Here is a 15210-nt window from a genome sequence, read left to right on the forward strand (position 1 = left end):
TTTATAGGTGTGAGCCACGGCATTGAACCTCCTTATGTAGATCTTGAGCTATGAATAAAAAGTTAAAAGTCCTGAGCTAATTATTTTGATTTTAAGGAAATGTGGCAATCCTCTGACTAAATAATTACACTTTTATGAATTTATTCTAAGAAAATAAGGAGGTACAAAAAAATCTAACTATCAGGGTGAATCAACAGAGCACTATGTATAATAGCAACAAACTAGAAATTATTATACTTGTCGGAAACAATTGGGAATTTTGTAAATAAACTAGAGTACAACCATAAAGTAGAATGCTCCACAGCCATTAAAAATGTTAGAGAAGAACATTTATTGACATGAAAAGGTGTTTCAGATATACTGATATGTCAAACAAATAGTAAAACAACATAATGATTCATTTTGGTAAAAAATATATATGTATATATAGAAAAAAAAAATCTGCAAGGACATATGCTAAATTGGTAACAGTGCTTATCCCTGGGAAGGGGGTATACAGATGTTGATTTACTCTTTGGGTACCTGTATTTCCCAGTTTTTCTATAAATCACATCATTTACTTCTGTCATAAGAAAAAATAATATCTATTATCATCCTTTATTTTGATCAAAACAAATCAATTTTTAAAAAAAATCTTAGGTTTTTTTAAGAAGCAGAAATAATTTCCAAATTGCCTCCAGAGACAATGATTTTATCCTCTGCAGAAGCTGGTCAGAACCTTCTTGATCACAGCCCCAATTAGATACAGGGAAGAATGGCGCTTCCTACAGCTTCAGCGGCCTCAGCTCAGCTCTGTGCCCCAAGGCCAAACCAGCTCATCTCCAGCCCCATCCATCCTATTCTTGCTGAGTCACCAGTCTCATCATCTTCAGAGCCATGTCCCCTTGGTCAGAAGGAACCTAGAAAAAAACATCTGAGTTAGTGCTCCTGGTGCTATTCCTGGGGCTGGGGTCAGAGGCAACATCCTGAAACCTTGCTCCCAAAAGGGTGCCAGCTCTGTGACAGCAACCTGTGCAGACACCTGGGCACATCTCTGAGAGAGCGTCCTTCCTGAAAATGACTCCTGCACTGGATGAAAGCTCTTCTGGGCCCTGACTGGGCTGGGTGGCAGGGACCTGGAGAAGTCAGCATTTAAGACAAGAACCTTCTACTCCATTTGGGGCTGATCTGTTGATTTCTTGGTAAGGGTCATGCTAATGATACTAGACCTAGTCTGTTCAAGGAAGAAGGAAGATTCTAAACATTTTAAAGGCATCTGTCTAGAAGGGATCCCGGATTGAGAATAGAGAAATGGCTGAGAAGGAAGCTCACAGGAGAGAGCCGCAAATAATAAAAACAAACAGGGCCCTTTGGGTGGCATCCGATTTTCGCACTGTTATTCAACTTTCTTTTGTTTTCCCTCAGATTTTTAGAATAAGTCCTTTAAAATTTCTTTCCCACACAGCATCAAAAGGGGGGAAGGGCAGAGGCCTCAGTTTCTCCCCTACACAGAAGGGGTTGGAGTATATGGTCTCCCCGTTATGTAATTCCCTGGCTCCATGATTCTCTATGGCACACCCATCCTTGACTCTTCTGCCAAGAGTCCCCAGGAGGCACAGGCACGGTGGGTTATCCTAAAATGTCATTTAATCAATGAAAGGGGAAGTGGTTTGGTGGGTTATCCTAAAATGTCATTTAATCAATGAAAGGGGAAGTGGTTTGGGGACGACTTAACAACAGTCTCCAAGGGCTATTTTAAGCCTGTCCCCAACTGATCTGTTGTTCTATATGTGACAAACCAAGAGGAAATGGGCCTGAATTCTAGTATACAGAGTGTGTGGTTGGCTTGTTCCATGCCTTCCTACCAGCCTCGTCAGGGATTTCTCTCTAGGGCAGGCTGAGCATCCCTCATTGGAAAATCCAAAATGCTCCAGAATTCCAGCCTTTTTGAGTGCCACCATGAAGCCACAAGTGGAACATTTCACACCTGCCCCATGGGCGGCTGCATTCAAAATGCAGGCGCACAACACAGTTTATTTCTGCATCTCCAAGGGGGTTACAGTACAGTAACCTTTTAATCAAAACACAGCATTGTAGGTAGAGACCGAAAGCTGCTGTTGCTTGCTGTTGCTGTTATCTAGCAGCTGACACAGGTATTCTGGTCATGCTACTGTGCTGCTCAGCTACTCTGAACACACAATTTTTCCACTGTATTAATGGTATGTTGTATTTCTTACTGTGAAGTACTTGTGTGTGACTACGTGCAAGAAAAAGATTGCTTATCGGCAGCATATAAATTTGGAGTCAGAAATGATATGATGCCTAACAACCACAGATAGGTTGAAGAGCCATGGGTGGCTGAGATAGCCACCCTTTGCTCTCTAATAACTCAATGCACACAAACTTTGCTTCATGCACAAAATTATTTAAAATATTCTACGAAAGTACCTTCGGTCTATGTGTATAAGGTGTATATGAAACATAAATGAATTCCATTGCCTAGACTTGGGTCCCATCCCCAAGATATCTCATTATGGATATGCAAATATTCCAAAATAAAAAAAAAATTAAAAATCTGAAACATTCCTGGTTCCAAACATCTCAGATAAGGGGTACTCAACCTGTAACAGTGCTTGCTCTAAGACTTTCTAATTTTTTTTCTTTTAGTCAATATTGAAGGTACTCAGATCCTGAGAGCCATAAATAATGCCCTCTCCCTCTGTGCCCTGCTGCCTTGTTTGTTCTCCCTTTAGATTAAGTCTATTTGTTTATTTATTTATTTATTTATTTACTTTTTGAGACAGTCTCACTCTGTCACCCAAGCTTTCAGGCTCAATCAATCCTCCCACCTCACTCAGCCTCCAGAGCAGCTGAGACCACAGGCAGGCGCCACCGCGCCCAGTTGATTTTTGTTCTTTTTTGAGACAGAGTCTCACTCTGTTGCCCAGGCTGGAGTGCAGTGGCGCTATCTCGCCAGCTGGATGCAATGGCACTATCTTGGCTCACTGCAACCTCTGCCTCCCAGGTTCAAGCAATTCTCCTGCCTCAGCCTCCTGAGTAGCTGGGATTACAGGTGCCCACCATCATGCCCAGCTAATTTTTGTATTTTTAGTAAAGATAGGGTTTCTCCATGTTAGCCAGGCTGGTCTCGTACTCCTGACCTCAGGTGATCCACCTGCCTTCGCCTCCCAAAATGCTGGGATTACAGGTGTCAGCCACCATACCCGGCCTAGATTAAGTGTCTTTTGAGAGTGGGCTGCTTTCTCTGGCTTCTTAAAGGAAGCTACTGTCTCTTCTCCTCACTACTCATTCATTTTCTCCAGTCTTTCCAATCTGGCTTCTGAGCTTGCCACCTCACCAAAATATCTCACCAACGCAGGTGCCAAGGACATCGGTGTAAGCACATCATGACTCACGTTCCAGCCCTTCCCCTGAGTTCTCACTTGGCACTGCGGGCCCCTCCCTGCTTTGGGGATGCCACACACCCCTGGTCTCCCTTCTCACTTATCTGGCTGCTCCTTTCTCAGTCTCATTTGTAGGCTCTTCTTCTGCCTTCTGTTCTATAGGCAATTCAAACTCAGCTTGTGCAAATTCCCTCCATCCCAAACCACAATGCTGGAGCAGAAACCTGCAAGCCACCCTTCAGTTCTTTTCTACCCCAAATGATTACTAAGTCCTGCCAATTTTCCCTTCTTTACACTTCACCAAATCCATCTACTTTTCTCCTTTCTGGATTTACCTGACAGCCTCATTGATTGGTCCTTGGCCCCAGGCTTGCCCCATGCCCTCTACTGCTAGAATGGTATTTCTTGGACAAATCTGTTAATTTCACTCCTTTGCTTAAAACCCCTGCTTGGTGCCCTACTGTCTGAACTCCTTAGAGTGGTATGAAAATTCCCCCTCTGCAGCCACCTCCCTCCAGCGTCCATTCCAAGTCCTCGCTGTCTGAGGCTCCTGTGGACCTTGTATTCACTTCTCTCCATGCTCCCCACCTCCTCCTCTTTCCTTAAATCACTCCTACGCATCACGTGGGGCACAACCTTCCAGATCTGCATGCCTGGGCAGGGCACCCTTCCCTGGGCCAAGCCAGCTGTTGACAGTCTCCTTGCCTGTCTGTCTCTAGACCACAAGCTCCTTGAGGACAGGGACTGGGCACCACTCACCCTTGTGCTCGCAGTGTCTAGTGCTAATAGCGGAATTTTGTTAGGAAACTCAAAACACTCCCAAGCCCTATTTCTTTTTTAATTTTTCTTTCTTTTTTTTTTTTTTTTTGAGATAGGGTCTCGCTCTGTCACCCAGGCTGGAGTGCAGTGGCATGATCTTGGCTCACTATAGCTTCTAACTTTCAGGCTCAATCAATCTGCCCACCTCACTCAGCCTCCTGAGCAGCTGAGACCACAGGCATGTGCCACCACGCCCGGTTGATTTTTGTTCTTTTTTGAGACAGAGTCTCACTCTGTTGCCCAGGCTGGAGTGCAGTGGCACTATCTCGGCTCACTGCAGCCTCCACCTCCCGGGTTCCAGTGATTCTTGTGCTTCAGCCTCCCAAGTAGCTGGGATTACAGACATGTGCTACCACACCTGGTAAATTTTTGTAGAGACAGGGTTTCGCCACGTTGCCAAGGCTGGTCTTGAACTCTTGAGCTCAAGCGATCCACCCGTCTCAGCCTCCCAAAGTGCTGGGATTGCAGGCATGAGCCTCTGTGCCTGGCCTAATTTTCATATTTTTTGTAGAGACAAGGTTTCTCCATGTGGCCCAGGCTGGTCTCAAACTGCTGGGCTCCAGCAATCCACCTGCCTTGGTCTCCCAAAGTGCTGAGATTACAGGCATGAGCCACTGCACCTGGCCCTCGGGCCCTCGTACTTCTTACAGGACCCACCTGGGCAGTGGACAGAGGCATAATAACTGCCTGTGGCTTCCCTCTCAGGATGATTTTTAAGTCTGGAACAAAAGCTCTTTCTTACCATGTGACCAGCTTTCAGAATCCAGTAGAAAGCAAGGTTCTTGTAGGACTTGACAAAAGCAGAAGTTTCCAAAGATTTAGGGTCACTGTACAGGGCCTTCCACTTCAGCTGACTGAATTTAGGCAGTTCTGGCCACTTCAGTTTCCGCACCCAGGCCTCCTGACCTGGTAAGAAGGACAAAGAGAAAGGCCTGGCATTAACAGCTGGGTAGAGTAGGAAAAAAGTCTAGGTCCTAAAAGTTGGTGCTTCCCAAACTGCAATATGCATGAAACTCACTCAGGATCTTGTTAAAATGCAAATTCTGATTCAGAAGATCAGGGTAGGGCCTGAGCATCTGCATTTCTGACTCCCAGTGAAACCTAGGCTGCTGGGAGAAACCTAACAGCTGCAAAGCCTGACTGATTTTGCCTCTGCATCTCTTACTGCCATCTGCTCTTTAGGAAGGGAACTGGGGACCTCTGGAGGCAGACAGGCCTGTGAGGAGGACTGAGAGATGTCGTGAATGAGATAGTGATAAGGATCACCTGGGCTGTTCATGGAGAAATGCAGCAGCTTTCCAAATTGTCCTTGGTGTCTCTTGTTTACCCATCACAAAAATATTCAATCCTTCTGGTTCACGAGGCGTGTCACATCCATCAGACCTTGTGCCTCAATTAGCCTGCCAATTCAGAGAACCTGTCTCTGAGCCTCCACCAGGCCCTATTTAATTTGGAAGTGAGCAAATTAAACAGGTGGTAGGTGATAGGGCAGGAGTTAAGATTCCACAAAGACCATTTCCCCTGGGTCTTCAGGGTTACAGTCGTTAGGGTTTAGTTTTAATTCACTCTGCAGTGGTCAACATCGACTGTGATGTCGCACAAAAATGAGGCTCTCCCTTAATTAAATAGCGCATTTGCCCAATAACCAGGAAAATGTCTTTCTAAGTTTTGTGGTAGAGACAGGTGGTGTTCTTTTCTTTAATCATACCTAAGGGCCCCCAAACCCAGGTAGGCCCAGGCTTCTGAGGGGTCACAGCCATGTGCAGCTCCCCACTCTTTGAATAATCAAGGTCAGGGTAGACGGATGTAATGGGAAATGGCCTTCCACCTGGCATTTCAACATCACCCACCGCAAGACTGACATGTCCAAGGCCAGTTCCCTTCCAGTTGAACCCATAAAACTGCCTCTAGGTGCCTCTCAGAGTCAATTCCTACCCATGGTATCTACGATGAGATCCAGCTGTCCATTATACACGGTCACGTTGATCCCTGCCTCCAGCAACTTGTCCACAATGCTAATGACTGGCTTCATGAAGTCCTCCGCCATGTTCACAAAGACGTTGGTAGCCTGGCCTGCACATGGGGAAGGAGAAAGAGGGAGTAGCTTGGAATCTGCCAAAACAGGAGGTACCTTTCAGCCCAGAGCATCTTGGGCTCCAGCACCGAACAACGACTGAATGCACAGATGCTTCACAAACAGGGATGAACCAGCCCAGAAATTTGTGCCAACTGGTCAGGTGTAAGGCACACATAAATAGCACATGTGGTCCATTCTCTTGAGAGCTTGTGATGACAGCAGGCACCATTTTTAATGAGGAATTGACACCTGGAATAGGCTACTGTCCAAGGAAACAGGGAGGGAGAGGCCCAGGAAATACTCATTAGGCTGGTACACTCAGGGAATAAATTGTGCTTTGGGCCAATGTCAGTTTTCCTGTTTTTTTGAGTAACACCAGGGCCAAGTTTCAAGTCCTGAACAGGTAGGCCTACCTTATAATAAACCAGATCAAACCTAAACCAATTCAGAGCTGGCCCTCAGGAAAGCCAAATGAATAACAAGCCCCAGGCAAGAGAGGAGCTAGTACTCTTGCTAGCTCCTGCCCATCAGCATTATCCTAACACTGAATGACAGCAATAAGAGTGGCAGCCACCATTATTTGCTAGTCACTGCCAAGGAGGCATCTGACAAGCAACATCCCATTTTCTTCTTCATTACCTTGGGAGATAAGAAGTCTTTTTTTAAAAAAATTTAATTTTTATTTATTTATTTACTTATTTGAGACAGAGTCTCACCCTGTCACCCAGGCTGGAGTGCGGGGGCACAATCTCAGCTCACTGCAGCCTCTACCTCCCAGGTTTAAGCGATCCTCCCACCTCAGCCTCCCAAGTAGCTGAGACTACAGATGCACACCACCATGCCCAGCTCTTTTTTTTTTTTTTTTAGTCAGAGTTTCACTCTTACTGCCCAGGCTGGAGTGCAATGGCACAATCTTGGCTCACCGCAATCTCTGCCTCTCGGGTTCAAGCGATTCCCCCACCTCAGCCTCCCAAGTAGCTGGGATTACAGGCATGCGCCACCCCACCCGGCTACTTTTGTATTTTTAGTAGAGACAGGGTTTCTCCATGTTGGCCAGGCTGGTCTCGAACTCCCGACCTCAGGTGATCTGCCCACCTTGGCCTCCCAAAATGCTGGGATTACAGGCGTGAGCCACCACACCCGGCCACACCCAGCTCTTTTCATTTGAGCTAATTTTTCTTCATTTCTAAAATTCTCCCAGCACTCAGGAGTAATGAAAAAACCAGGGATGGAATGAGCCCTCTGGTGACTGCAGGTTGGGAAAGGAGGGCCCATGTCCCCTGAGAAAGCTCCCAGCAGCAGCAAATCGTAGGCTCCCAGCAGCAGCCGCAGGACCACTGACCCCATATCCTTGGGGTATGTTGAACACACATGAAACAAAACCCTCTTAGGCTTGGAGTGTTTTCCCTTCAGAAACCTGAGATCTCTGCTTGCTCAAGGCCTCCCTATAGGACTAAAGTAGGAACTTAACCAAGATTTCTACCTGGCCCTGGTCTCTAAGGATTTCATTATTTCCTCACCATGGCCTTGAGACCAGAACGCAGTAATGCCCGGCCATATCCAGCATCAGGATGCCTGGGGAGGTCAGCAAGAGAGAGCTGGTCAAAATCTGCCCAAGCACCTGGGCATGTCTGACATCCTGCAAGGACCTTTGGCGCGAAATCTCATCTGCAACCAACTGTGGCCTTGGATGTAGCTTTTTTATCTTAATTTTTTATTATGGAAAATTTCAAATGGATAGAAAGGAGAAGCATACAATGCTCCGATGTACCCATACCAGGCTTCAACAATTATTAACTCACAACCAATTACACATTATTTCCCTCCCCACTCAGCTCCCTACCAACTCCTTATTTTGAACCAATTTTGATGTCTTTTTTTTCCCCTTTTTAAGAAACAGGGTTTCTCTCTGTTGTCCAGGCTGGAGAGCAGTGGCACAATCATAGCTCACTGTAGTCTCAAACTCCTGGGTTCAAGCAATCCTCCCACCTCAGCCTCCCAAGTAGTTAGAACTATATGCCGCATGCCACCATGCCCAGCTAATTTTTCTATTTTTTTTAAAGAGATGGGGTTTTACTATGTTGCTTAATTGTGGCCTCAAGCAATCCTCTCAACTCAGTCTCCGTGGGATTATAGGCGTGAGCCACTGCATCCAGCCCTGACAAGTCATTTATTGTCTCTGTATCTATTTGCTCACCTACAAAACGTGGCTAGTAATATTGTTTACCTATAACCTATCATCACCACCAACAAAACCCACCCTACAAATTCAGATCTCTGAATTTGCACCTCTTTTCTCCCCATAACTGTACAAACGGCACTTAATTAGGTCGTATAAGTACCTCCCCAGGATTGATCCTCAGGAATAATTTTGAGCTTCTTTCTGATGGGGCCATTCATGAGCTGGCTTAAGGCATCTCGTTGTAGGTGTCTCACGTGGCGCTGACAAAGACAAACTAAAACCAAACTGGTAGATAGTGAGTCAAAGGGCTGGAAGTAAGGCCAAGAGGACATCTTTTTTTTTTTTTTTTTGAGACAGAACCTCTCTCTGTCGCCAGGCTGGAGTGCAGTGGCACGATCTCGGCTCACTGAAACCTCCGCCTCCTGGGTTCAAGCGATTCTCCTGCCTCAGCCTCCCGAGTAGCTGGAACTACAGGCACCCGCCACCATGCCCAGCTCATTTTTGTATTTTTAGTAGAGACAGGGTTTCACCATGTTGGCCAGGATGGTCTCGATCTCTTGTCCTCATGATCCACCCGCCTCAGCCTCCCAAAGTGGTGGGATTACAGGTGTGAGCCACCACGCCCGGCCATGAGGACATCTTTACCAAGCTGCTGGGGATGCTGCACAGCAAGAGGGAGGGTTTCAGATTCAGCTGGAAAAGGAAAAGCGTCACCTTGATTCACCCCCAGCGGGAGGAAGGAAGTCAGAAACACATTGGAAGTGGAGAGGCTTTATTATTAGGTTGGTGCAAAAGTAACTGCGGTTTTTGCCATTAAAAGTAATGGCAAAATTTCTCAAATTCAATGGCACTCTGGCCTGGGCAACAGAGTGAAACCTTATCTCTTAAAAAAAAAAAAAAAAAAAGGAAAAAATAGATTTTTCAAAATTGGTCCAAAATAAGGGGTTGGTAAGGAACTGGGTGGGAAGGGAAATAATGCTTCATTAGTTGTGAGTTAATAATTCTTGAAACCTGTCAAAAACCGCAGTCACTTTTGCACCAACCTAATAGTATTGATTATACATTCTATAGACTTGGGGGCCATCGGGATTTCTCCAGAATGGCCAAAGAGAATCATCTAGAAAGTGGAACCTAGGGTATCCTGCAGCCTTTATATGCTTCTTGGTTGGCTGAAAGATGACTAAATTCAGCCTTGAACTGATGTTGTAATTTGGTGTATGGAAGCTGGTTTCTAAACTTCAAAAACATCATGCTATGTGACAGAAGCCAGTGCAAAAGACTAACTATTGTGCGATTGTATTTATATAAAATGTTCAGAAAAGGAAAATCTAGAGAGACAGAAGGCAGATGAGTGGTTGCCTGTGGCTGGGAGTGGGAATGAGAACTGTCTGCAAGCAGACATGTGGGATCTCCTTGGGGTGACGGAAATGCTCCATAACTGGATTGTAGTGATGACTGCACAACTCTGGGAATATACTGAAAACCACTTACAGTGAGTTAATTTTATGGCATGCAAATTATATGTTAATAAAGTTTTTTTTTTTTTTTTATAAACAGGTTTCTTTTTGCATGGAGGCTGAGGCAGGGACTTTAATAACTTCAAGGTTCACTCACCTAGGTGGCTCTGTGTGAATTCTAGACTCGACTCCATTGTAGACGTGGGAGTGCTTTTAGTTAAGATGTTATAGAAGTTCACCCCATCTGTGTTCTGAAATATAAAAGTTTATTTGGCTGTTTGTTTCATTTTCCTATCATCAAAGCTGCCAAACAGAAAGACACATGGCTCTTTATCTTATCCAAGGACAGGTTTAATTTTGTATATCTGCTTGGATCAGAAAGAAATACAGCTTTGGCTGGGCCTGGTGGCTCATGCCTGTAATCCCAGCACTTCGGGAGGCTGAGGTGGGTGGATCACTTGAGCCCAGGAGTTCGAGACCAGCCTGGTCAACATGGTGAAACCCCTCTCTACTGAAAACACAAAAATCAGCCGGGTGTGGTGGTGCTCACCTGTAGTCCCAACTACTCTGGAGGCTGAGGCATGAGAATCACTTAAACCCAGGAGGCAGAGGTTGCAGTGAGCCGAGATCGGGCCACTGCACTACAGTGTGGGTGACAGAGCCAGACTTGGTCTCAAAAAAAAATAAAAAAGAAAGAAAGGAAAGAGGCCGAGTGCGGTGGCTCACGCCTATAATCCCAGCACTTTGGGAGGCTGAGGTGGGTGGATCACCTAAGGTCAGGAGTTCAAGACCAGCCTGGGCAACACAGTGAAACCCCTTCTCTACTAAAAATACAAAAATTAGTTGGGTGCGGTGGTGCGTGCCAATTATCTCAGCTACTCGGGAGGCTGAGGCAGGGGAATCACTTGAGCCCAGGAGGCAGAGGTTGCAGTGAGCCAAGACTGTGCCATTGAACTCCAGCCTGGGCGAGTGTCTCAAAAATAAATAAATAAATAAATAAATAAAGGAAAAAAGAAAAAATAAAAAATAAAATAAAGAAAGAAATGCAGCTCTGAAGTCTCAGAAACCAGCTGTGTCAGCCCACTCTCCCTGGAGTGGTGAGCATCTCATATGAGCAGTGATCAGGCCCTGCAGGGAAAAAACCAAGGGCCTAGGTATTAATTTACAGGGAGAACAGAGCTGCAGAGGGGCCTACACTCCCAAGTCCTTAGCCTACGCATTCTTTCCTTCTGCCTCTCTGGAGTCAGAATGTTGCTTGGCAAGGGTCCCAATAAGGGAATGTGTTTTCTCCACACACTCACTTCTGCAAGACAGTCTTTTTTTTTTTTTTTTTTTTTTAATAGAATCCATACATTTAGTGAAGGACAAGGAAGTCTTGCAGGCCTGGGTGGCTTTCTGACTCTGTAAGGAGCCACTACATCACTGCTCAGACCCAAGAGATTTATTATCCAGCATGCAATCATTTGCAGATATGTGGGGAGCCTCAGTGTAGACTCCAAGTTTGACAACACCAACCATGGGCCCTGTACCCACCAGAAAAAGCCAAGCAGGCTTGCCTCTGAGTGTTTCCCCTTTTTACCTGTTCAATGATCATTTCTGCTTTCCCCCACAGCTCTGTGGCCTCTCTGTAGAGCCCCTTATTTACGGCATTCAGTACTTGCTCTGCAACCTTAGACACCTCTGCCAGACCTTTGTCTTCGAGAAGAGACTGGAATGCAAACCAAGAGCAAAAAGACCCACTTTACTTGGGAACATCAATCTGGTATTGCTGCAGTTAGGGAGGGGTAGGAGAAAGAGGGGAAGGAAGGAGAACGGGAGCTCACATATCAAAGTGTATTGTTACAAGCCACATGTTTATTGGATGAAACACAGCAAATTGTTAACTGAACCTAAGTAGGTATTCACCGTGATCTTTCAACATTTCTGCATATTTGAAAATTTTTGTAATAAAAATTTAGGGCATTGGAAAAATGTGTTTCTTATATCTGGAAAAAAGTGATGTGTGCTGATTTTCTTTCAATTTGTCCCTGAGGCGAGCTCTTGCTTTGGGTCTCCAGCTCTATATGGATGACTAGTCCCTAAAAAGCAGTGTCAACCACATAGGCAAACTCATCCAGCATCTCTTTTCCTGGGGTCACAGCCAGAAGAGATCTGCTGGGCTGTTTGCCCAGAGGGCGCAGATGTGTATCTACTTACCATGCTGTACAGGTAAGGTCCCCAGGAGAGCACCGAATCTAAAGGAAACCACATATGTACAAATCAAGTATGTCATACCTCTGTCTTTCCAAAGACAAACCTACTGTCTTCTCTCTAAAGAAGAAAGAGACAGAAGCAAGAAACCCGGTGGCTTTGGATTGGAAGGCTCCTCAATTCACCTGTACCCATGCAGGAGGCGGGCTGATGTCTCAGTGTCTGGAAGGTGGGATAAGGGTGTGGGGGCCTTTCTGTTGACTCTTAAGACTAATGGCACATTAATTTGGCCTGATACTGGTCCAGCAAGTGAGTCATTAGCCGATGACAGCATCCCCACAGGCAGGCTGTAGGTATGCAGGTGGAGGCTCTTATCTGTGGACCTCTAGGCCTTTTGACAGCTTAAAATATTTCCCCACCCTCACATTTCTGCTCTACATCTTATTTGCTCCTCCAGTTTGGAGATATTAGCTTCTGCCAAGGAGCTAAATAAGGAAGATGACTAATGAGTTTGCAACAATGCAAATGGCTATATTGCCAATTGGCTTATTCCCATCCCACAAACATACTGAGAATTTACTAAGGGTCTAGAGGCAGCAAAAGCTTAAGATATAAATGTGAGTAACATAATGCCTGTCCTCAAAGAGAATAGTAGTTGACCTTCGTTTAGACAAGCTCACAACTATTAAATACTGTGTCACTAGGTAAGACAAGTGCTATTGAAAGACACGCCAACAAAGAATCAAGGACCTCAACTCATAAAGCACATTTGAGTATGTCTCTCCTTAGCTGAAAAGTATTCAATGGCTCCTTAAGGCAAAGTGTCTCAAAGTAGGTTTCAAGTAGTCTTAGTTCTGCAGGAACTAAGTCCATGTTGCCCAGTCTGGTCTCGAACTTTTAGGCTCAAGCAATCTGCTCGCTTTGGTCTCCCAAAGTGCTGGGATTACAGATGTGAGCCACCACGCCTGGCCTGGACTGGTATTCTTTTAGAGTACACTCTGAGAAATGCAAGCACACCAGGACTTCCGTGGCCTAGCTGTTAATCACCTCCCGGGCTTAACCTTCAAACTTGTTTCTTAGTTTCTTGAAACACAGGATCGGCTGCAGTTCTCCAATGCATCCCACTTCCTGTTTGATCTGGGCCAGAGACTGGTAAACTTTCTGTAAAGGGACAGATAGTAAATAATTTTGGCCCTGTAGGCCAGCCTATCTCGGTTGCAACTACTCAACTCTGTTCTTACAGCCTCCAAACAGCCATAGACAGTAAATTAACTTTTACCGGCTGGGTGCGGTGGCTCACGCCTGTAACCCCAGCACTTTGGGAGGCCGAGGCGGGCAGATCACCTGAGGTCAGGAGTTGGAGACCAGCCTGGCCAACATGGTGAAACCCCATCTCTACTAAAAATACCAAAAACATTAGCCAGGCGTAGTGGCGGGCACCTGTAATCCCAGCTATTCAGGAGGCTGAGACAGGAGAATCGCTTAAACCTGGGAGGCGGAGGTTGCAGTGAGCCGAGATCGCGCCATTGCACTCCAGTCTGGGCAACAAGAGCAAAACTCCGTCTCAAAACAAACAAACAAAAACAAACAAACAACAAAAACTTATTTAGCAGAGCAGGCGGCAGGGCAGACTTGACTCATGGGCCCTTGTTTACCAACCTTTGAAGTAGGCCTGCATTGTTCAATAGAACTTTCTACAGTAATGGAAGTGTTCTGTATCTGTGCAGTCCAAAATGCTAGCTAATAGCCACATGTGTCTATGGAGCACTTGGGTGTGGAGAGTGCCCCTGAAAAAATGAAATTGTATTTAAAAATTATAATTAAATTTATATAGTCACATGTGGCAAGTGGTTACCATACTGACATGGTCACATGGGCTTAGTGACAGTGCAGATCAAGACCTTCTTGAAGATCAGGAGCATATCTGTGTATCTTTTCCTAGCACCTAGAACAGTATCTACTACCTAGCAAGCAATTAACAACTGTTCATGGAAATTAACAATACTTCTCCCTCAAAAACCAATGTTTCTGGGATAGAGGGGCAATGCTTAAAGTGGATCTGGAAGGATGGATTACGATCCAGACAAACAGATTCATAAGGTAAAGTGGGTCATGGCAAGGAGAAAAAGGTAGATTCCAAACACAATGAATAACACTTGCAAAGCCAGGAAGCGAAACGTACTGATCTTGGAGAGACAGTGTAGCAAGGTGGTTAGGTTGCTTGGATTGCAGTACCTGCTGCCTGGATTTGAATCCCAGTTCTACCATTTAGCTAGGTGACTCTAAGAAAGTTGCTTAACCTCTCTAAGTCTCAGTTTCATCATTTACAAAATTAGGATAACGATAGCATCCATCCCATGGAGTTGTTGTAAGGATTACATGAAGTTAGCACATGTAAAGTACTTAGTGCTACTGTGAAACTGAGGAGACCCCATGAGGAAGTGAGATGGCCAGCATCATAATTTTGAGTCATAAACAACTCTTATCTGTGTTCCCAGTGAGGATGCTCAGTTATGAAACTGCACACCTCTGGGTTGCAAGACCTGATGGAGACTTTGTCTTGCCATCAACATGAACAAAAGAGCAGTATCTGACAAGAAACTCTTATGCTTCTCTAAGCTTCTGCAGTTTTATGATGTCCTACGAGATCCATCCAGGAAGGAAAAATAGATAAACGAATAGCAGCCCTCCTCTTCATGCTGACTCAGTTTTATGCTACTTCAGTCCTACCCTGCAGATGGCAAACATGAGGGCAAGAAATACCATTCCAAGTCGTAATGGTTATTGGGAATATGGCTCTGTAACAAGCAAATCCCTATCTTTTGGGGTAAATATTACCTTTTATAAATGATTATTTTAAAAAAACTGAGTCATAATCACAAATCACAAGTGTACCTTCAGAAGAGTTTTGATGAATGCATATGCCCGTGTAACCACCCCCTGCAATCAAGATATATTTCCCTCATGTCCCTTTCCTGCTTATTTCCCTCCTTTGCCCCTAGGCAGCCTCTCTTCTGATTTCTAACTCGATAGTTTGGTTTTGCCTGGGGAAATCACGTTTTGTTAGGTTAGAACAATGGTTCTCAATCAGGGATGGTTTTG

At 45.2% G+C, this 15210-nt stretch overlaps 1 protein-coding gene across 1 annotated transcript in view; it reads right to left on the reverse strand.

Moving 5' to 3' along the window:
* Positions 1-307: 307 nt before the first annotated feature.
* Positions 308-15210, reverse strand: part of SCPEP1 (serine carboxypeptidase 1) — a 28872-nt gene continuing 13969 nt past the window's right edge. The window contains exons 7-13 of the mRNA XM_004041296.5: positions 12115-12152; positions 11498-11626; positions 10076-10169; positions 8622-8735; positions 6138-6275; positions 4945-5108; positions 308-899 (exon numbers count right to left, since the gene is read on the reverse strand). Coding sequence (XP_004041344.2) covers positions 837-899; positions 4945-5108; positions 6138-6275; positions 8622-8735; positions 10076-10169; positions 11498-11626; positions 12115-12152 — 740 coding nt within the window. The 3' untranslated portion in view covers positions 308-836. The remainder of the gene's footprint in view (positions 900-4944; positions 5109-6137; positions 6276-8621; positions 8736-10075; positions 10170-11497; positions 11627-12114; positions 12153-15210) is intronic.

Source organism: Gorilla gorilla, chromosome 4 (genome assembly GCF_029281585.2).
Source record: "Gorilla gorilla gorilla isolate KB3781 chromosome 4, NHGRI_mGorGor1-v2.1_pri, whole genome shotgun sequence".
Taxonomy (NCBI): Eukaryota; Metazoa; Chordata; class Mammalia; order Primates; family Hominidae; genus Gorilla; species Gorilla gorilla.